The sequence below is a fragment of the Athene cunicularia genome (assembly GCF_003259725.1).
Source record: "Athene cunicularia isolate RWA chromosome 1 unlocalized genomic scaffold, athCun1 chr1_part1, whole genome shotgun sequence".
Lineage (NCBI taxonomy): Eukaryota > Metazoa > Chordata > Aves > Strigiformes > Strigidae > Athene > Athene cunicularia.
This window is the reverse complement of record NW_020799091.1, coordinates 77,401,337-77,424,024: the sequence shown is the minus strand read 5'-3', so window position 1 is coordinate 77,424,024 and position 22,688 is coordinate 77,401,337. Positions and strand designations below refer to the sequence as shown.

Sequence of the window (22,688 nt, the reverse complement as noted above, 5' to 3'; positions counted from 1 at the left end):
GCACCTATACTTAGGAGTCTTAACTCCCTGTGGAATGAGTTGAGAGATGTAGGTACCTGCAGAGGGACAGAGCACTTGAGCAGATGCCTAATTTCAGCTGTGCAGATATTCTCCAGAATAAAGCAGCATCTTCACTTCATCTCGGGCGCCACCAGGTGTCCCTAAAGAATAATTCTGTATGGTATCCTTTCTCCCCATCGATTTTCCTTTAGGTAATAATGTGGGTGTGCTACCTGATCACCTTCAGACTATTCTCCACAGAATTAAAATTAATACCATAATGGATAAGTTTACTATTGATAAGTATATTGTTCAGGATGACAGGGCTAAAGGAGATCTATTGTATCACCAAACACAGTCCCTTCATTTGAATGATCCTAAATGTGACAGTGATTTATCACAAATGGCCCATGAAATTCTAATTAAGTTTGTCCCCACTATGGGAAAGCTCTTCCAGATTTTATGAAACCTTCTCTAGATTTTCATCTTTAATAAGAGACAACCATGAAAACAATTTACTACATTAACTAAATTCTTCTCAGTTTTTGAGGTTTTCTTCACTATTAGCCCATGATATAGCACTTATGGGGTAGTCAAAGCATTTAGGCACAAACTGAAAATTCAGAAGAGTAGTACAGGAACATGTTTGTTCCGGATCATTTGGTGTTGAATTACAAATCATGTAGGCAGTAACATTTCCTGAACAGAACGGATTCTTTGCTTTCCTCTTAGGTTTGGACTGGGACGATTATATGCTACAGTTGTTCCACATTCGCCAATCCTAACATTTATTTATCTATCTATCTATCTATCTATCTATCTATCTATCTATCTATCTATTTAGTAAATTTTTTTTTATAGCTCACTCAACCGTATGCTGGGAAATCTGTGTGAAATAACTGTTTTATACTTGCCTATTTTAACTGGAGACTGACCTTAATGATCAGGACTTCCCTTCTTAATAATAATAATTTGCTAGGGGTAAGCAATACTGCCAAGCAATACTGCCTGAGACATTAGAAAACTGAGTGGGTAGAGGAATACGGCTAGCAGAAAATACAGCAAATACATGTGCATAGGAGCATGCCTGCTATTACTGCTCTTGTCTGTACCATGGCATCACCCAGGGACCCTATGACAAACCAGAAGACCCACTGAGCCTATGGAAAAAAAGCTGAAAACCAAAGCTTTTCATCCAAACATCCTACATACAGTTCCTGCCAATTCTACCACTATATCCATTTAAAATTAATAAATGAAGATACTTAGTACTACAGATGCTAAAAGTACTACTGGCCTTGGACATTCCAGAAATGAAGCATATTCAGCAGGATTCTGTTTTCCAAAAATCCAGTTAGTTATCTGAAATTATTCTTTGGAAGCCTCTGTCTTCACTCCCTTAGAGATTTTGTGCTGTTTATCCAACCTGGTATTTATTCTTCCTATTTATTCTTTCCCATTTGCACTCTTAATTCCTTGTTTTCGTGTATTAAATCATCAAAGATAAGAAGAATATTCTGATGATAATGCAAGAAGTTGGCAATAAGATAAGGACTCTCCTCCTTTTACGAAACGTGTTCTGATACTGCTAAGCAAGCAATGAAGACCCATTTATGTCCTCTAACTTATACCAGCTCTCTGCCAGACTTCTTAAATATAGCCTTCATTTTAAGGTTTTACTTTAAGCATGAACAAACACAGATTCCAACAGTGTCTGCATATAGCTCTCGAGGTATGTTTACATTACCATTTTCGTTGTGATCAAAAGTGCTTTTTATAAGCCAGTCTCCTCATTGTCCCACTTACCAGGCTTTGGCTGTCATTGCTGAGCAGCCCTGCAGAACATAAATCTAGACTCCTTTCCAAAGACTCTGAATGAAAACACCCTCAAACCACTCAGCTCATCAGACAAAACGAGGTCTAGCCTGAGGCCTCCCTATCCCATATATACAGTGGTGACATAAGGTCCTCACACAGTAGTTTTGCTCTGCAGACCTACTCCTGTTCGTGTACCATGCTAATGCAGACATAGCCACAGAGAATTTCTGGTTTAGAGTCTCCATCCTTTTAAAAAGAAAACATGGATGCCAAAGACCTTCTGAGACCCCTATGTGAACCATTAGCTAAGAGCTGTAGGAGTAGATTACACGAACCTCAAATACTCTGAGAATTATCCATAGTTATTTTAAAAATCTTTAAAGAAAATTCATCTGTATTCAGGGCCACAGAGAGTGGCACATCTTAAATGTGCAAATGCTTCATATTCTGCGTCACTTTATGATTACTTAACTGCTACACAGGTGCAGTACTCCTGAAAAAAACAGTGAAGAGAATACTCATTCATCTCTAGTATACACTCCCAAGTTCTTTCACCTCTAAATATACTCTAATTGGAGCAGCTGGTTTCAGTCATGGTCTTACCCAGATGCTAGCAGGTCACCGACAGGGTTCCAGGCACAGATGAACACCTCTGATTCATGGCCCCGAAGGACTGTCGCTTTGTTAGGAGGAATTTCAACATCCCCGTCAATTTCCATTGGCTTTGAATGATTATCTGTAAGGAGATATACCAGAATAAGTAGTTTGTAAGATGCTGTTAGGTCTGCTTTAAAAACAAGCTGGCTACCCATGGTCTAAAGCTTACAGCAGTGTATACACTGTAAATAATATTCTATGTTGTGTCGCTGACCGTATTACTCTATTTTCTTCCTTATGATGATTCAAATTTATGATACTTCATCAAAATGTAGAGCTTTCCAAAATACTTTGTATAAATGCATGTGGCTTCTCTTCCAAAAAATAGTTGGCATTTATTTCAAGTACAGGTTTTTTTTGAAACTGTCTTCATTAAAAATTACTCGCAGATTTATTAAAATAGCGGATTGCCACATTTGAGAAAAGCTTTATGCTGTTCTTTTAAAAAAGTAACATATAGCACATACATCTTCTTACACAGTGTCCTGTAAGTAATATATGTACTACTCACAGATGAAGAATAGACTGAGTAGGACTCATTCCCTGAGCATGGCAGGGAAATGGTGAGTGATCACTTTCAAAGATATCATTAATATATGCAAAGGTACTAACTGAGGCATAGATATTCTTAACGTGCATGCTGTTATTCTGGGGTTCTTTAGACTGCAGTCTAAGTAACTTTGGTTTATAAAGCTCTTCCATTTCCTTAAGGAAAATAAGTGAATTTAAAATGACGAATTTATCTTAGTGGCAGCAATTCATTCCAATTTGCATCATGAACAATGTTTTCACTCCAGGTTTTCACTGCTTCAGTATAGATCTTCCTTATTCAGCTCAAACTACACTTCCTGGCAGCAATGCAAGATTATTATCCTCTGCAAACAAGTCACCAACCAAGGACAGGTAACAGACTGACAGAGCAACCTGCTGACGGTACACACAGAGGTGTGGCCCGTTTTGCAGAAAGCACATTTAACAGCTGAGAGCTGTCAGGCTGGGGGAAAGGCAGCCTTGTGTTATCTAATCAATGCCTTGGCAGCTGATCTGCTCTGATTGATCAAAATACAAGTTCTCTTTCTGCGTTAAGTCTTTAAGTTAGTCATTCTTTAACCACATATGGAGATCCATAGGTTCGCAAGTGGAATAATTACGCTCCCTTTACTGCCACGTGTTTATGGCATTTAAAATCAGCCATCTGTCCTGATACTTAGCTCTGCTGAGCTATTGCCCATTGACTGGCAAAACAGACTGTGATGTTGCACAACCGCCATCAAAAGATCTCCAGATTTCTACCCTCACCCAGGCTTTCAAATACCCTGTTTTGCTCTATCTAGTTTATGCTGAGTCACCCAAGTAGCATTTACTGCATATTTGGTTAGATACTGTATTAACTAGGTCTGTGCCGTATCTGCACCATTGATGGAATGGAACTCACATGTTGCATAGCGCTGAATATCTACATTAGAAAACAACTAACAGTAGTTTCACAGATCACATTTTTAATTCAAAATATCTGTATTTTTAACTACACTTACTACCTATGGACTTGTGTAAAACTAAACATATTACAAATGCCTATTTGTAAAAGCTACACCTATGCTGAGTCCCTGTCTTAAGCACTGTCCTTGATAATTCTCTATGTGTATAACTACTAAAACTAATACTGTCAAGACACACCAGGACTCAAGATTTAGCCTGACACTAGCAGCTGGGAACTTTGATATGATATTCTGAGCAATCAGGGCAAAGAAGAGCAAAGCACTATTAAAATCTACCAGAAGATACGAGTCTAGAACTCGCAATCCTCTTGTTTCTCAGCACAGCACAGAATCACCAGGTTTAAAGCGTATTTTCATGAGAAAAACAGCAGCATGGTAATGGCTATGCATTCATCTGTGCCCTGTTCACAGTGTGAGCTGGAAGCTGGGGGTAAATCAAGAAGATTTTTCAAGTGTTTTAATTTGAAAAATTTAAATGAGATGCTACTCTACCACATTTGATCCTACTGTTACCTGCTTGGCTCTAAAGGCAGAGCTGCTTTTCACTATCAAATAAAACCAAATGACAGCTTGGAAGCAGCATTACTCCAAGGTCCCAGAGTCATGAGATGCTATCAGAGCAAGGCAATCTGATACTTAGGAATATTTTCTGTTTGTATAGGGCCAGATGGAGGAACTAGATACACACTTTGAATGTTATTAACTGCTGTGAAAAAAAACACAAATAGTCATGCTGTGAAGAAGAAACCTTCATTGGCTGATACCTGCATTAGTACATGCAAGACTGACTGGCCTCTGGGAGCAATGAAACACCTGCAGGATTATTTTCTATTGTCTTCCAGTAAGGATTTTGACACTACAGCTTTGGTGGCTCAGGAGAAAAGGGAGGGAAATTTGACAAGTCTTTTGGAAATTGTTCGCAAATGTTCACATTACATGTGCTTTCTTCCTATTTTCATCAGTAGTCAGGAAAATTCATATTTAGAGTGTTACTGTTAAGCACAAAACTTAAAATGCCCCATTGAACAAACAAGACAGTTCATGCTTCTGCAATACCGCTTCAGGCTTTTCTCAGATTCAGATAGACAGTAGCAATATAAAACGGATACGATTATGGTAACAAAAAAACCCTGCAGAAACCCCTGAGCACAAGATGGCACCCTCGTAAGGGTGTTGAGTCCCTTACACAGCATGAGCTCTTGTGAGCCCTGGCATCATCTGAAAATTTGGCTTCCCTATGGATGCAGCTATAATGTGCACATGGGAAACATGAATAAATAGATGCACTAGCCATCATAAATAGGCTTTTTTTTTTTTTTTTCCTGCCAAGTATCTTCAGAGTAGAAAGCTCTTGCTTAAGACCTCATTTGCACAAGGAATGCCTCTTGGGGGGTTTCTTAAAGAGAGGACAGTTCTAACAAGTGCAACAGACCCTCATAAGTGAAAAACTCAAGTCTGCAGGTCACATAGTAAAGGACTCTGCCCAAATGTTAACACAAACCATTTTCTAAAGGCTAGAGTCTGCTTAAGTTTGTTAAGTCTATGCTATACTCTTCTAATTTTTTCCCTCAAACATATTAAAAATCCCAAACACTGGAAATTAAGTCATATTCCCCCCAAATATGATTAAATTAGAAAAAAAAATGCTAACATACCAGTCAGTAATAACTCCTCTCTATCTGCTCCAAATTTAAAAAGATGTATTTTTAAGATCTTACCAGTTCTAACCCTGTCTTTTCTCAGGAAACGTGTTTTTTTACTTAAATCTTTGACAGGCCTTTCACTGAAGTTGTTCTTTATGGCTGTAGTTACAATAAAGGAACTGGGCTCAGTCTTTTTTCCAGAGCTTTATTTTTCTTAAACCCAAGCCAATCCTTGCAAATATAATGAAACAAATGACACCAAAAATATATGAGTTGGAAAACAATCCAAAGTTTGGCTCCATTTCTACATGCCGATTTTTATTTTTTCTACTAATTTTTAAAGTGACTCAAAGCTGAAAACATTACTCAGGAAGCAGCAAGAGAAGGCAGCAATTTTATTTATTTAGTATTTGAATCTGACCCTCAAACTATTATTGTTAAGAGTTTGTCCTGTTACTTCCCTTTCTTAAATCAAATCATGTTATATTGATAACATCACATACAAAAATATGTCATACTATATTAACTATATTAAGACTTTTTGGGGAAGACTTACAGTGTCAGGGAGTACTCCATATCAGAATAAATGCAATTAGGTAACTTCCCAAAGAGCTCTCTTTCACCCATTCCCCCCACCCCACCTTTTTATGACAAGTTGATACAGGGGTAACTTCCAAGTTATGACTAAGGACTAGCACACCATCCAAACTGATCCCAGTATATGCCAGTTCTGTGGAATCCAACAGTGAAAATGAAGGTTTGGGAAGTTTGTCACACCTTCCGTATCAGCAGTCTTTTCTTACCTAGTAGGTCTCCCAGCTTTCACCTTATCCATCTTACATCCTATCCTAAACTTCTGCCCTATGCATCCTAAACCTTTTATCCTTATCTAAGAGATTTTACATCCTGTCCTAAACTTTCGTCCAATCCTACCCTAAACCTTTTGTCCTAAGCCAGGCTCTTGCCAGATCTTTTGTCTTAGACCTTTTATCCTAGACCAAAAAGACTCTCTGAATGAAGTGATAAGGGAAAAGGTAAGGCTAGATACAAACTTTGCCCTGAATAAGCAATGAAAAGGAAATGTATGACCTTTTGTTATTTCATTAACATAACTGTATTTTTCTAACTTCACCACAAGAGAGGGAAATACAATTGTAGGAGTGTTAATCAGACCCATGCATCAAATTGCCAGCTTGATTTGTTAGTCTTTATTTCTAGTGGTTTCTAATAACTACGGAGGGAGATATCTTGGAGTTTATTTAAACAGGTCTGTTCAAGGATGTGAATGCCAGTTTTGCAGCTCTGTGTGCATCTCCCATGTATAATCCTCATCTGCAGTTGTGCTACATCACCTTGCTGATATTCTCCAAATGCCTCAGACAGAGAGGTTATAGTCCTCCCAAGGAGAGGGAGGTACGCAGATCAGAGTTGGCTGCCCCTGGATTTCTCTGCACCTTCTCTCCAGAAGCCCCTTCTCCTTAAATTGCCCAGTTCACCTCTTCAGCCGGGATGACCAAATGGCACAACAGCAGCTGCCAAAACACACGCCAGCAGGCCAGCTACTCCTCGAGGACTTTATGTCTTCCCACTACCACTGCCCACTTAACTTGTTTGCCCAGTAGTCTGCTTAGCTACAGTAATGCTTTGAAATTTGCTGTCTGGTAAAGTATCTCATTGGTTGACATGTATCCTACCTCTGTGAAATGTTACCGGACAACACAGTGTCATGTTCTTGCATCCCGCTCCAGACAGAGCTGTTTGATCATATTAAGTCAAAGAGGACTTCTCAACACTCCAAGAAAGGTCTGCAACTGTTTGTGAAAATCCTTCTATTAAAAATCACCACAAGAATTACTATTTTTTAATAATAAAATGGGAGATCTGAGAAATCAAGGCTTAGAGTGTGGTCATACTTCTGAACTGATCTGCAAGGCTTTCCTTTTATTAATAGAATAGTACACGTGTTTCTTTGGATCAGAAGGAAAGTCTGAGCGGTTTTATATTAGGATGAACTGAAACTCAGCTTTCTACCTTAAGAATCTGTTTTTTTCGGTCCCCAGAGAGAAAGTCATTCCCCCCCAAATTTTCACAAATTATCTAATGGAGAGTGTTAATTAAACAAATGTCAGCATTTGATACATTTAAAAGTGCTTTCATTTCTGTTTGCACCCCTTCACATATGAAATAAGTTCAATTTCAAAACAAAGGGTCAGTTGCAAGTAAAACATAAGCAATCTACAGTCTAAAAACAGATTAATATTTTCATTTTTTTCAGAACATTTTTACAATTCTCAAATGAAAAATGTCATTTAAATCACTGCAGTTTTATTTGGGGAAACTATCTTGTCTAACTGGAATTCTCTGATGAAAAACCTGGTTTGAAAGCATTCTTGTCACTGACACACAGAGGAATCTATTCAGATCAAAGAGAAGACAGAGACTGATAAAGTATCTACACTGCAGAACAAATAAAATCTGTTACATGACCAGAGTCCTGACCTGTTACTTGTCTAAGCCAAAGAGCTGTTGGGGCTTCCTACAAAACCTGCCATGCACGTTCCTCTAGAATTTCCTTGGAAGGCAATCAGGCATTAAGGTCTCATTTCAGAAGTTAGCCAGAGCCCTAACACGGCTTGCACACAGAAAATGGAACCATTAATCATATCTGCCCCACAATGTTAACACAGTCATTGAGATCCAGTTACACAAGCAGGTATGTCCACTCCTTGTTTTATATGTCTTGAGTTTAGATGTCTAAGATAAGAGCAGAGTGTCCCGCTGTCACCCATAAACAAAGATGAATTCAGAGCCCTTAAGAATTGTTCCCACAGACTGAGGAAATCTTGGGAAGGTAGCACCTTCAATTAGGCACCTGTAGTGGACTGTATGACTAAGCATGTGCTATTATAAAGGCGAGGAACGCTTTCCACTGTGCCTTGAAGACAGGTTGGCTGCATCCAAGCTGTCTGCTGGGAACAGTCCTTGGCACATGCGACTGACTCCCCATCCCGTGCTTGGCAATGCTGTTCAAGAATGGACAACTGGTATAATCCAAACTGGGCCAAGGACCATGCCAATAAAGCTATGGACGATCCTGTGCTTGGCCATGCTGTACAGGAATGGATAGCTGGTAGAGGCCAAACTATGCCAAAGACCATGCCAAGGCTATGGATGATCACAGGAGAGTTTAGTGCTCAAAGAAATGCTCTGGCTGTGTTTCATTTACACAGATATGGCTTATAGGTCCCAGTGTCTCAACCCCTCTCCTTCCCAGCCTTGCCAAAATGACCAACTGTGGCTACAGCTTGTCCCAACTTTTATCAAGTATCTAAAAGCACCTAGAGTTGACAGTATTAATGAAGCTTGGGTAGCCTGCTCCAAGGAAAGGGCATACAGCTCCATTTCTTGACATTGCCTTCAACTTGAAATTCTGAAGATATCTGAACTTTTTGGATTCTGAGAGGACAGAAGTAGAACACAGCACTGTGACATGAAACGTTATTTTTACTCGAAACATTATTTTTTCTAGAAATACCCCACCCTGCTGAAATGATTCACGAGTTCTACCACCTTGCAGACACCAACTGAGTACCAACGTATTATTGAAACTTGAATCGCCCAGTAGTGACAAGCAGCTGCATGGGTTGGCTTACTTATTGCATGTGCCCCATTCTCCTCTCCATTCACAGTGGCTTCTCCGTTCTTTGGTGTGTTCTGCTGGGAAACAGCAGTCGTCGTTGCTCCCGCTGTTGCTGCCGTTGCTGCCGCTGCTGCTGCTGCACTGGCTTGTTGCTGAGCTAGTTTCTCTCTGAATGCTTGCTGCCGGGTCTGAACAACATCAGGCATCACTGCGTCTATCAGAGACAGTGATTCTATTGGCCTGCCGTCAAATACTGTACCATCCTGCAGGAAAAATGAGCAGAAGTGAAACTGCAAGTTCAGGATCTTCACCACTGAGGTTGACAAAAAGGTAATGATATCAAAAACCAAAATTAGGTTGCATGAAGGTACTGCACTTTGATAACAGTGCCACACTGCTACAGACTATCCCTCTCTCAGATCTGTGATGTTGGTACTCATGTTCCACTCAGAAACCTGTTTGGTGAATATGTCATTTATTGGAATTTTATAGAAAACCCAGGCATGATGCAAAAAAATTATCCTGTGGAGGAAAAAAAAGTCTGACTGATGACAGAAAGTTTCTCTTTGCTTTGTACTTAGAAAAAGAGTCATGGCTAAAGCCATGACAAAGGCAAATAGACTTTGGTTGCACCTGCAGAGGCATAGGAATAGAAGAGTAGCTGATGAATAATTAACCTCAGCCAAAATAATATGTATGCACAAATCTAGTAGTTTCTTACAGATCATTCATCAGCCCAGCACCACCAGTTGTAGCTGACTGTACAGGACTGCTTTACCACTGTTTTTCCTTTATTCCGCTAGTTTTAGTCCTAATAGTTATGGCTTTCATTTTGATTTCTGCAAATTAGGGTTCAGGTTTAACAACCAATTGAGTTAACTTTTAAGGGCTGTTTTTTAAGCCTTAATAGAGACTCAGGTCAACAACTGCTCTATCTACTTAGCTTTGCTTCACTTTCACTTTCCTATTATTTTAAATATAGGAAATAGGTTTTAGTAGTCTCTGTAAAGCGCCATTTTACTGATCTTCTGCAAACTCCCTCTAATTCTTTGAAGTAATCAAGACCTATCAGTGAAAGATTTGTGTTTGAGGAATAGCACATAAGATTAGGATATAGATAGATGAAGTAGCTGGGAAACAATACAATTTTCAATAGATAACAGTAACTAATAAATAGCTGTTTGGCTGACTAGTATGCTTCTGTTGGGACTAGTCATTGAATTACCCCTTACAATTAAAATATTAAGATCATAAATATTTGTTTCCTCATGGGGAAGAAAAAGGAGAAAAGAGTCATTAGAGAAGAAAAATGTAAGCTCTCTTTCTCCTCAACATTTTTTATGTAAATATCTCTATTGACATTTATTTGAATCCTGGCTCAAATCCTTGCTACACAATTAAAAAAATGTTTGCCAATGGATTTCGGCATCTTATATTTTTAACTGTAGAACTGCTCACTGGACTGTTTCCAGGACTGCCCTTTAACAGATCATAAACAATACTTAAATTTCATACACATTAGTTTACACTCACTGATTATTCTCCACTCTTAAGTAACACACAGAGAAGCATACACATAGCCTTTACTGATGGCAAGAATGGCCTTTGCTTTGCTGTAATGTACCTAACAGTATGTATTTGAACAGAACCAAACCACAATCAGAGCAACATAAATCTTATTGGATTATTCTCTTAACTGAGGTCAATTCTGAAGCTAGATGCCCAGGAGCAGATCCTTACAGCTGTCATACAACCTGACCGGACAGGTGCTGTTCATGATCAAAGTTTCTAACTGTGTAGCTCCAATTTCAGGCACAGGGCAAAATGTTAAGGGGCAGCAAACTGGGACAGATTCCTAACACTGGTTTGTTGTTACAACTGCATCAAAGTGCAGCTTGGCATGAATGTCTAATGTCATTGCCCCAATTAAAAAATAACATATACACACTCTTAAACATTGTATTGAGTCATGAAAAGAAAACTACACAGAATGGTAGTGATAAAAGCAAATGAGTTTCCAAACTGTGCATGCATTGCAAACAACACAACCTCTTCTCTATTTTATATTCCTTTGTTCTCACCCATGCTGCTCACATGCTACGTTCAGCTATAGAGGAAAAAGCAATAGCTTTTTATATATTAATATTTATTACAGATCTCTGTCAATTGTGAATATCTATGGTAAATATTTTGTAATGCAGTACTTGCTTATCTGTCACGTTTCACTCCCACTCAAAGCACTGTGCCTTTAAGGTTGGCAGGACAAAAATGCTGGATTTTCCCACATTTCCTCTTTGTTTCCTCCGGCACTTCAAGGACAACAGAGACACTATGTGGCTGCTTATACAATCCCCACAGGCAACCAATTCCCCAGCCAAGGTAAGAATTTACACACAACAGTTTTTCCATGTACATGAGAGGTCGATGCCTGGTCTTACGTGATCTAAGCCAAAGACACTGGAATCAGACAGAATCTCTCCAGTGATCTCCGTGGATTTTTGATTTGGCTTCTTGTGACTTACAAGTGCACTGCTAGTGCTGCTTACTAGCAGGTGTCAAGAGTGACGTTTTAACCTACACTGCTGGCTTTTCCTGCCAAATCCTGCTGTGACCTTGAAATGCAAGACTGTAAACACAGATGCATTTTCTTGTTTGCTGCAAGAATCTGTGCACCCATGTTTCTTTGACTGGGGTAGTGGAAACACCACTAATGTCCACTTAAGCAGCACCAAGAAGGCCTCAAAGCCACAGCCGAAAATTGAAATATGCATCTCTCTCAGAGCTCTTCAGCTCTCTGATGTGGTGGGGCAATATATGATGAACCAAATTAAACCAGATCAGGAGACACCGTGGAGTGGTGGCTTGTGTCCCTCTCTGGGCTGTTGGGACGCATCACTTGGTGTTGAGCGGTGGCGGTGGCACTTACTTCGTTGATGCTGATCTCAGCCTCCACATACTGGAGCCCCTTCTGGAGGATGGAGATGAGTGCGGCAGGTGGCACTAGCGTTCCGTTGATGTTGGACTGGCTGATGTGGCTCTCGATACCGAAGGTGAAGGCCGAGTGGGAGAAACCTGAGAGCAGGAAAAGGAAGCCATGACATGAAATCTAAATGCACCAGCCAGATACACCTTCACGGTCTAAAAATAATTCTGCTCTGTGATCTGAGAGCTGCTGCCGCGTAAGCAGAAGGACGAGGGCTGGCTGCATGGAGCCAAGGAGGTTAACCAGAGCCATCCTGACCACCTTGTCACCGCCCATCCCCCTCCCCTGCACATATAGGGGAAACCGTATAGAAATGGAAATACACGCACAGAAAAATAACCACAGAACTGCACTAACTGAAAACAAACACATAAACCCTAGGAATTGCCACAAGGGCAAGTCCAGCAATAAAAAGTGCCTCAGACCTTCACTTCCCTTGCTGCATTTCAGTGTTGATGTTTCCTGAAGCTAAATACTTAAAATCCCTATCAGCACGCAAGTTGTATAAAATCAAGGCATAGATGCAGCTGACACAGGGGAGCCATTCCCTTATACCAGAGAAGAGATTTGAAATCCTCTGCTCATTTATTGCTGACTACAATATGACGTGCAGAGCATTGCCATTAAAATGTGAAATAACAGAAAGGCCACTCCTGTAAACCTATTTTCTGAAAGTGAACAGTAATAGTTAAAAGTAATTAATTGAGATCTGCCAGGCACCAGACGACAAGCCAGCGCGGTGGCCCGTCTTCATCCAGAAGTCTTTCTTTTCCTTGTTTCATTTTTGCCATTGTCTCTGACAAATAAGGGGTAATGAAGGTGATGGCACTGAAAATTAAAGAATTCTGGTAGACAAATTTTAAAGACTGGTGCTGGCTGAAGCTGTTTGAAACTGTTGCTGGGTATGAAGGCAAGCACTGCAGAGCGACTGTACATAGGGGCAGATGCAGGAGGGGGAGGGGGAACAGGATGTAGATAGAACTGTAGGAACCCATTTATCACCACACTGTCTCCAGAGCATTAATCTAACATTAAAAGCCTTGGGGAAACCACCCATGCACTGTTTCAAACAGGAAGAGCCCTTGCAGCCTCCACCGACTAGACAAGAAAGAAAAAAAAAAAAAAAAGAAGAAAAAGAAAGCAGCTCTCAAATGAAAATACTTCCGTTAAATATAGCTGCGCCTCTTCCCCTTGTCAACAGTAGTTTCATTTATAGTTTTGTCCGTTAAGGGATTTCCCCCATATCACTGCAATGTCCAATTGTGTGTGGGCTGGAGGACAGGATTTTGGGCTTACTCCACAGCAATGCTTTCTCTCTCTCACTCAAAATGTTTTCAAGATCCTTTTTGCAGCTAGCTCAATTATAATCATAGATAGATAGCAAAAACAAGCTGAGAAACAGAATGCCTCCCACATTTGAAACCGAGGTATGTATTTCTCCGTGATTCTCTCCCCCTACACATTTTATTCTGCCACCGTTTTTCTCGTCTTCCTGGTAACAGCCTCTACCCGCTCTGTTCCCAGCCCTACCTTCCCTTCCTAGCAGTCCCCCCATTTTGGGGGATGCTTTGGACACTTTTTAGGAAGTGGCAGGTCCACCTATGAGCAGAATTCTGTAGGATTACAAGGCATAAAAATAAAGCACAGGGAAAAACACCTGAAAAACTACAGTATCATATATCTAATCCCCAGTTCAGTCCTTATCCTGTATTGTTCTTTATGTTCTGGTCTAGTTTATGACCTGCTGGACCTCCTGCTGCATATAAAATAGGCCGTGTTTTTCCCTTATTCATTTTGCAGGACATCTAAGCACATTACTGGGCACCACAATGAGAAAGAAATCAAGCACTGAGCATACACAGCCTGTGTCCGAGAGATCCAGGACTTGATCGCGGAAAACTGAAATCTCTATGTATATATAAAAACATGGCATAAAAAACAGACTTGGAGAATCAGATCCCACTTAATTTATGTGTATTTAAATTAATCAACAACAACAGTGACAATACCTTATTGAAAAGGAATGAACTTTAAAATGCATGATGGATAAATCAGCAAATCTACTTAAGAATGGAGAAGAATAGGAAAACCACGCTGCTGTCCAAAAGCACTGAAGTTGATTGCTAAAAAAGCCAGCAGCTAGTTTGTGAGTCAGCAGCTGAGACAACTGTAACATGGTCTCCAATTCAATTAAAGAAGGATGGCATAAAAATGGCAACCAACTAACAATGGTAGAAAATGTAAAAAGCATAAGATCATTCTGATGGATCTACAGTAGATTTAATTTTAACTATGACTTTGTACCTCTCATTATTGCATTTGGTATCTTGCAGACTTTGTAGTTGGCTGCTGGCCCCATCTTTGCCAGCAGACAGATGACTGTGTCACACAGCTAATCTCTTTGTCCAGTACTGAGTTGCCACATCCCCAAAGAGCAACACATCTCACCTCACACATGTAAGAGAAGGGACTTCTCAGCACAAAACCCAGCTGTGTTATTGCGATGAATATTGTTCTTTTACTGCTTCTCTTGATTCTAAGAAACTATTACCAAAGCACCTGTTAGATGAGGAAACACAAAACTCCTGACCACACTTTCATTGAAGAGAAATCTCACTTGCAGATCTCCAGCAGTTGTGGCAAACTTTCCTAAATTCTTATCTGATAAGATCTAAATACTGAAAATCAACAGAGCAAAACTGCTGAAGTGGGTGCTGCTGGACAGTGTTCCTCACCCTTCTTGGAAAAATCCTCCCATACAATTGTAATTAATTGAAAAACAAACACAACAGAAACAAATCAACCAGCCCACTGACAGATAGCTAATTACCTCCTGAATTCTTGTACCACCGTAGCGTTTAATAAGGCTCATATGAAAGTAGACTGGTTTTAAAAGTAGCCCATGCAGTTAACAAAATCCTGAATGAAGCTGTACCCACGTCAGGTTTCTGATAACACTGAAGAATCACTTGAGCTTTGCTTTTATAGTTAGCAGATGTCATCAGTTCTCTTTGGGGCTCTGCACATGAGTACACTGAATCATATAGCAATGTTGCAGCTCTATAGTTCAGTCTTACAAAAAGGTGATTTCTATTAAACAAAGGCAAGTTTTTTTCAAATGTTAATTTGTGTTACAAATGTTAACTTGGCTCTCCTTCTAAGTTCATGAAACCACACTGGGGAAGGCAAAGCCAAGCACAAGCACCATCCCCCTCCTCCAATGATGCTGCGCAGGCTGTCAAGGCAGTTGGGGAGCGAGAGCAGAGACAGAAGGTGCTCTGCAAGTGGGGATTTGAAGAAAGGATGCAGTAGGGATGACATGAAATTACAATAGACCCAAACTCAAAATGCTTTAGTAGCAGCAAAAGGAATGAAAGTTGCAAATCTGTGTCCGTATGCATTATGTCTCATAAATTCTGCCATTTCAGTGACTCTAACACTCACTCTACAAAAACAGTAATTTCTATTCAAAGAGCACCAATAAATTAAATCTTAATGTACTAAACCCTTTGAGGACACATGTAGTTAGACTATGAGCTTTTAAGGTTAGACATGAATACAAAGGACCAAAGGGGAGAGAAGAAGACGACACACTGGTTTCATACCAGTGAACTGGACAGTCACTTGTGATGTGACATGACCAGTGTCCTAAATAACATCTTTCATCAGACTTGAGAGAATGACATCTGGCTTTTTTCTACCTCAAAAAAGATGGGAAAACATAAAGCATCAAACTATATATAATCTGTAAATACATTATCATACATGAAAAAAAAAATCCAAATGAACAGTACAGATCTTAGTATGATCACCTCAAAGGGAGGTGACCTATCAGCTGTGGAATAGTTGGTCTTGAAAGATTTCAGAGAGCATAAAAGCATAGAGGAAATAATGAATGCAGAAAAAAATGACTTAAATGACACCCTCCCCAAACCTCAAAATTGTTATGCAAGTGGTTTTCACTTGAAAATTGAGTGAAATTCCTCATTCAGAGATTCCTGCATTTTTTTGTACTGACAGTGATAACAGGTCCTGGTTCTCTGCTGTATCTTTTCCCACACTGAGGTGTCTGTATATACTCTCAGTGGTATATACACAGCCATTTGGGAATTCTTGCCCTAGGCAGTGCCAAAAAATGCATATGTAGGGCTGCGTTTTGCAAAATTTCACGGAGATTTTGCAGTAACTGCAAAAATGGAGATGATCAAGTTATTTTTCCCTTGGCTGCTCCTTTTTCAGTTAAAAATGGCCTCCCCTTAAAACAAGATTTGTCATCGATCATAAAATGACCAGGTTTTATTTAATGAACACAATGTGGCTCTTTGTTTGATCTGCAGGCTACGTAATTTTAATTTTGTAATATGCCTGGCTCACAGCAGAAATGCCTGTCGGATATAGATGTAGGAAAGGGCACTGGGCAGCCACGTGGCTTGGGGAATGCCTTGTCTTCTCCAGAGATGTGTCTCACCTCTTCTGTGAGTGAAGGGTTTTTCTTTTTAGGCGAGCAAGTGGGATACTGCTGAGTATTCCCCATGCTAGCTCATTTGGCAATCACTGTTCCAGCTAACTGACATTCACTAAGTGCTCCTTTCATTTTCTGATCCCTTTAGCACCATAAAAAGCAAGTCTTGTTTAAACTGCAATCTTAAATTGTAACAGCTACAGCACCTACTGCTGCGTTTGTACAGGTGAGGGGAATGACAAAGAGGGGTCTGTGGAAGCAATGAAGTCTGAAGTGTTTCAGTCTTCGCCGGTTACTCACGAGTTACCTCGGGGATGCCCTGATTAGCAAGAGTTAAGTGATCTATTGAATACTGTGAAAGTTTCTGTTTGTGAACTAGCTGGACTTGGTTTTCCCCAATAAATCTCACTAATAAACTGTTCAAATATTTTTTTTTTAAAAAAAGTTATTTTCAAATTAGTTTAATTATTCATAAGATTCTTCACTGAAACATTTGTTACTGCAGAATGAAACAGAGAATAATGAACATCAAATTACCTTTCACACATATCTCAGGTATCTTTATGATGAACAGTCTCTATTGCAACACTGAGTGTGACAATCCATTCCTACAAATCTTTCTATAACTAATGCCCAGTATGGCCCTCTGTCCTGGAAAAGAGGGAGATTTCATATCGAGGTCTGTGTCATTTCCTTGAATAAATGTTCTTATTTCTTTAACTGAAGTAGTCCAGATTGAGGTCTTCAAATCCAGGGATCTTAAATTCAGTTTCCGGAAATCACTAAATTAGTGAGGTTATTACCTCAATAGAAAGAGAGAAGAAAAAATAATCTGACAACCCCTTCCTTTTCTGTAAAAATTTAACCATCTCCAGGTGGAAATAATCAACACTTCTTATTTCATTGATGTCTCTGACACTGTGTTGTCTTTCTTTTTGGAAACTTCCAATACCAGCTCTTCCAGTCCTCATCCCCGAAGTAACACACTGTTCTCTTCGAAAGTATTTGGCAGGTACAGGATACAAAAATGAGCAAGGTTTTAGAAATGATTAAAACTTCTGGCTCAGTAGAACCAACCTGCAACTGCTATAATGGGATCCACTGGCAATCTCAAGTTTTCTGGCTGCATAAGTGCCTGTTTTCTTAAGGCAGTCTTGTATCTGGCACTACTGCTGAGACTTTGAAGTAAAATTCATGCAAGAATGTAAGGCACGTAAGAGCTGACTACAGCTGTACAGGCTGCAGGGAAAAAAAAAGATGGTTCTATGGGGGTAAAGGAAAGTCATCTTTATGATCATAAATGGGTGCACGGGCAAAAATCCTGGGAGATTTAGACAGATCATGTAGAAACATTCCACAGCATAATGAGTCAAAAGAAAATCACATGCAGGAGGAAAAGATGTCCCCACATGGTCTCATCAGCTGCTTTACCATGTTACCAAACCCAAGTAACTCCAAAGCTGCCTGCACAACTGCTTGCTAAAGAAACCAGATGCAAACAGTGGGATAACATCTTCCCAAGTTTGATGTCTGGGTCTTGGGAGTGACATCTAAGCAGGAAGGCAACAAGGGAAGAGTGGCATAATGTGGTCATCTGAAATAAATTTGGAGCCCCACCACTGCAGTTAAAAAAATTTCCACTGCAGAAGAGTGAAATATGACCATTAACAAAATAATTTCGTCCAAATATTAATGATGTACAAACAACACATGTAATGCTAAATTAATACTTTTATGGGTCTACATTTAAGAATGTAGAGAAGCAAGGGACACATACCACTAAGGGCATTTCTGAATGCAATTTCTGGCTGCAAAATCAGAAGCAAACAGTTTAACTCAGAGCAACTGTATTTTCTTAATCCTGGGCCTAACACACATGAATCTAGTTCCCGAGGTAAATGACATAATTTCTTGCCCACTGCCCTAGAGAATACAATGATGTTCTTCACTGTACTTGACTGCAGCTGCCATTTTAGAAGGGTCTAGATGATGCACTGAGTGAGAACTGAGAATGTAACATGGATCCCTATGAATGCTTCTCCTTAGGTTTCTGTCTAAACGTAAATATGTATCCATAAAAATATGATCATAAAACCCTAGCGTACATATACAGAGGCTTCACAAAAAGGACCCCAATTTCTCCAAAATACTTCAGTTAAAGAAATAAAGAAAAGCTGCAGTCAACAAGTGTCTGGTGCCTTGAGCCACTGATAAGATTCTACAAATGGTTAAAAAAAAAGGTGAGCAAAAATCCTACACCACATCTTGTTTATTATTCACAGCAGACTGAGATTCTTCTCCTAGCTGAGCTTTTTCTTTCTCGGTAATACATCCTAGAGTGCCTCTCTGGTTTTGGCAGTGTCTGCTTATTTTTGAAGACTTACCTTTGCAATTACATAAAGGGCTTAACAAGGACACACATTAGCAATTTAAAATAGACAACCACAGTTGAAATATATTTTTAGAAAAATCAGCTGAACAATAGGGTTCGTACGTTTGTTTCAAGATTAGGATTGCTGAACGATTAAAATTATTTCCAGAACCCTGGGAAATGTGTCCTGTATTACAAGCTCTTTCACAGTCCCTGGGAAATACAAAGAAAGGATCCCTATCTGTAACTTGTGTTAGTTGCCAAAATTATAGAGTGGTTGGTTACCCCAATTTTTGTATAAGTGATTATTCACTAATATTAAATGTTACACCCTTTTTTCCTTGGATATCTGACCTGTTAACCTTCTGCCAAGAATTCAGAGTAGATGTCTGCTACCCAAAATTATTTTACTATGTGTCTAAGAATGTTTTTGGCAGGTTTTTTTTCTTTTTCATGCAGTATAAAAAATGTTGGAAAAGATTAATACAACTTGGAAATGATCTTTTGATGAGCGGTACTTGGCACTCACTGTTTAAGCCTTTTTGAGGGCTGCGAATTAACAAAAAGAGAAATACGATACAGAAAGAAAACAGAACACAAGCAATGGAAAGAGGAACTCAAAATCTTTTGAAAACGAGGTCTGAAATAATCCTATTTTTCACTCACTTTGTGTAAATTAGACTGACAATTGAGAATAAATGTCAACACAGATCTAGCCATTTAATGCAACTATGGGCAAGGTTTGAAATAACTTACAGAGGCCACGGCAAGGAAAAGTCTTTTCCTTCTAAATTAATGGGATGTTGTTTGTTATCTTTCAGCCCTGACTGTTCAACTAAACATCCAAAGAGACATGCACCATTTTAAAGATCACGCTTATGGAAGAGGCTTTCACAGTCATATATACTTCACAATTTATTTCCATAATCTATGTTCTTCTATCAGTTCTAATATATACCTATAAGTGGTGGCAAGTAGGACACCACAGCTGATACTCAGTGGACATTCAGAAACTTCAACATCAGGATGGTTTCTGCTGATGGTGACTACAAACTGAGTCCTAATTCAGATATGCCAGTTAGGTGTGAGGAGGGGTGATTTGTAACTGCCATAGCTGTGAGGCAGAAAGTCCTCAGCGTGCAGGTTATTAGCAAAACTTGCAAAGCTGCAAGACAGAGCTTCTTTCGCTGGGTTTAGAGAATCATAAGAAAACCAGTAAACTGACAAATGAGTAGCACTTCACTGGTTTTACTAGCAAAGCCATCTTGACCTACAGGTATCTGCCTTCCATCCAACATCCTATTTTCTTAATACCCCTGTCATACTGCATTTATTCAAGCTTTAAGGGCTTTAAGGCCATGAAGTGATCAGAACCAGTATCTGTGCTATGGAATAAATTTACCAAGGTGTAATTGTTATGTTTGCCCAACTTAGAAGTCATCATGTTTGCTCAGTGTCTGAGACCCAACACTATAAGGCAACTTTCAGGCCAAAGAAAAATTAAAATAGCCAAGTTTAGAAAACTGTGAAGAGACCTAGAAGGAAATACGAAGCAAGCAGGGTTTTGCAAATGGCAAAATCCCAAGATACTCAGTGTATTTTTTTCCTTCACAGGAACTTATAAAATTCTGCACTAAGTATTGCTTTTCTTACACTGCTTTTATATTGCTGTTGTTATGCAACAGAGGTAAAAGACACAGAGGAAGAAGTTTTCAGAAGGACCTCTTGAATGGCACCACAAAACATGTGAAAGTTTTGTTTATATGTAATTATATAAAGAAGGTATCTTTTCACTCTAAGTGTGTGTATGTAAACGCACATAAAAATGACTCTCATACAGCTTATTACATTCTTTTGAAAATATAATCAGAACAAATTATGACAAAAGCAATAACTTCTTTAGCTGTAAAAGTATTTTTTCCTCTCCATTGTGGAATCTGGATTTTGGGAAGCTGACCATCAAGTACTGCTATATGTGCTCAACTGTTCTACAAAAAAAAGTACGCAATGTGGTTTTGACTCACACAGGTGCTGTTGGCTTAGAAACCAATTTGCTTATCTCTAAAGGAAGCTGGGAGAAGTATTTACCTTTAACCTATCAGCTTCATCCTTCCCAAAATCTGTAGCTTTGATAAGTTTAAAAAAAAAAAAAAAGTTTTTGGAATTGCAGCCCAATAAAGCTTGTCTTCTAATGATGACCTTGATTTTCTTAAAATGTAGTTAGTATTTGGAAAGACAGTAAATGATTACTAGCAGAGATAGAAACTGTGCATAATAATACAGTTCTTATTTGAGAAATGGATTTGTCTTCTCATCAGTCACCCATCCTCCAACTATAAAGTGTAATTTCAAATTCAGAGTCAGTCTCACTGTTTCTGGAATCATACAGTCACTTCCTCCACAGTTTAAAAGAAATACAGAAAGTAGGGGAGAGACTAGAAAAAGACATGTAGCAGCTGTTTATTAAAACCTCTTATATACCCTCCTTTTGATAGTACACTATTTTTTACTACATACATATTATACTGGGGGGGGGGTATATATATATTGTTACATTATATGCTATATATATGTAGCTACAGATGGTTTCTCATTAGATAGGAATGTTCATTCTGGGGTGACTTTTAGGAAACACTTTTATTTAAATCAAAAATTTTTTTTGTCAAATTTCTTAAGTGTCCTTATTCAAGAGTCACTTTAACACATATTCCATGCGTAGAACAACACTGTGGCTTTATTTATCTCAAATAATTCATGAAAGGTCACAAATGTTGGTTCTATATCCTATTCCAGTATATCAGAGATTTGGATCATATGCTTAAGTAATTTTTTTATAATTGAGTACGCTGGCTCTAAAGAGGATAACACATCATATAAATAGGGCTGCACGCCCACAAATCAGATCTGTGCTAAACCATGAGAATTAAGAAAAGAGCTTGTATTGCTCCAAAGCCTCGTGATTGTACAGCCGAAAAGGTGAAAGAATTCCTGCCTACAGTCCTACCAGTTCCTGAATAATACAGTTAGCATCTCATTCATACTGCATTTAGAAACACAGTCACCTATAAATTCATAAACAGTACTTTGAAATAATAATAAAAGAATGTTAAATATTGTCCCAGCACACCTGTAATAGTCTTTCCTCAGAGGATTTCAATACATTTTAGGACTATAACCTTTTAACATTTGCTTTGAGGTGCTGTACTTAGTATTAACTTTGCTCTCAAACAGGAAAATTACAGCACAGTTTTAAACACCCAGTTTTTACATATTTCCTTAAAAAATGTGTTATTTATTCAGTAATACTTGTTCAGCACCCAGTTATGCTAGCACAAAACCACCTGTGCAAAGAGAAGCTAAGCAAATACACAAGTGTCTTTATATCAGTGCAGTTACTCTACACTGCAGGCAGAATACATGTGGCCCAAGAGCCAGTGATAACATGTATGTAGACACAAACAATGCAGCCATAGATTGTTACTGAAACAACACTCAAATGTGTGCTTTATCTCTAGCTGGCAGGATGTCATTTCAAGGATGTATTTTTCCCTCAGCAAACAAAAGGTCTCCATCCTTACTATTACATCACAGCTATGTACAGAGCTTCAAGAGCAT

General features: G+C 39.0%; 1 protein-coding gene across 1 annotated transcript in view; it reads right to left on the bottom strand.

Moving 5' to 3' along the window:
• Nucleotides 1-22,688, bottom strand: part of TBL1X (transducin beta like 1 X-linked) — a 142,102-nt gene that overhangs the window by 26,813 nt on the left and 92,601 nt on the right. Inside the window, exons 4-6 of the mRNA XM_026841085.1 lie at nucleotides 12,184-12,329; nucleotides 9,271-9,520; nucleotides 2,422-2,554 (exon numbers count right to left, since the gene is read on the bottom strand). Of these exons, the coding sequence (XP_026696886.1) occupies nucleotides 2,422-2,554; nucleotides 9,271-9,520; nucleotides 12,184-12,329 (529 nt within the window). The remainder of the gene's footprint in view (nucleotides 1-2,421; nucleotides 2,555-9,270; nucleotides 9,521-12,183; nucleotides 12,330-22,688) is intronic.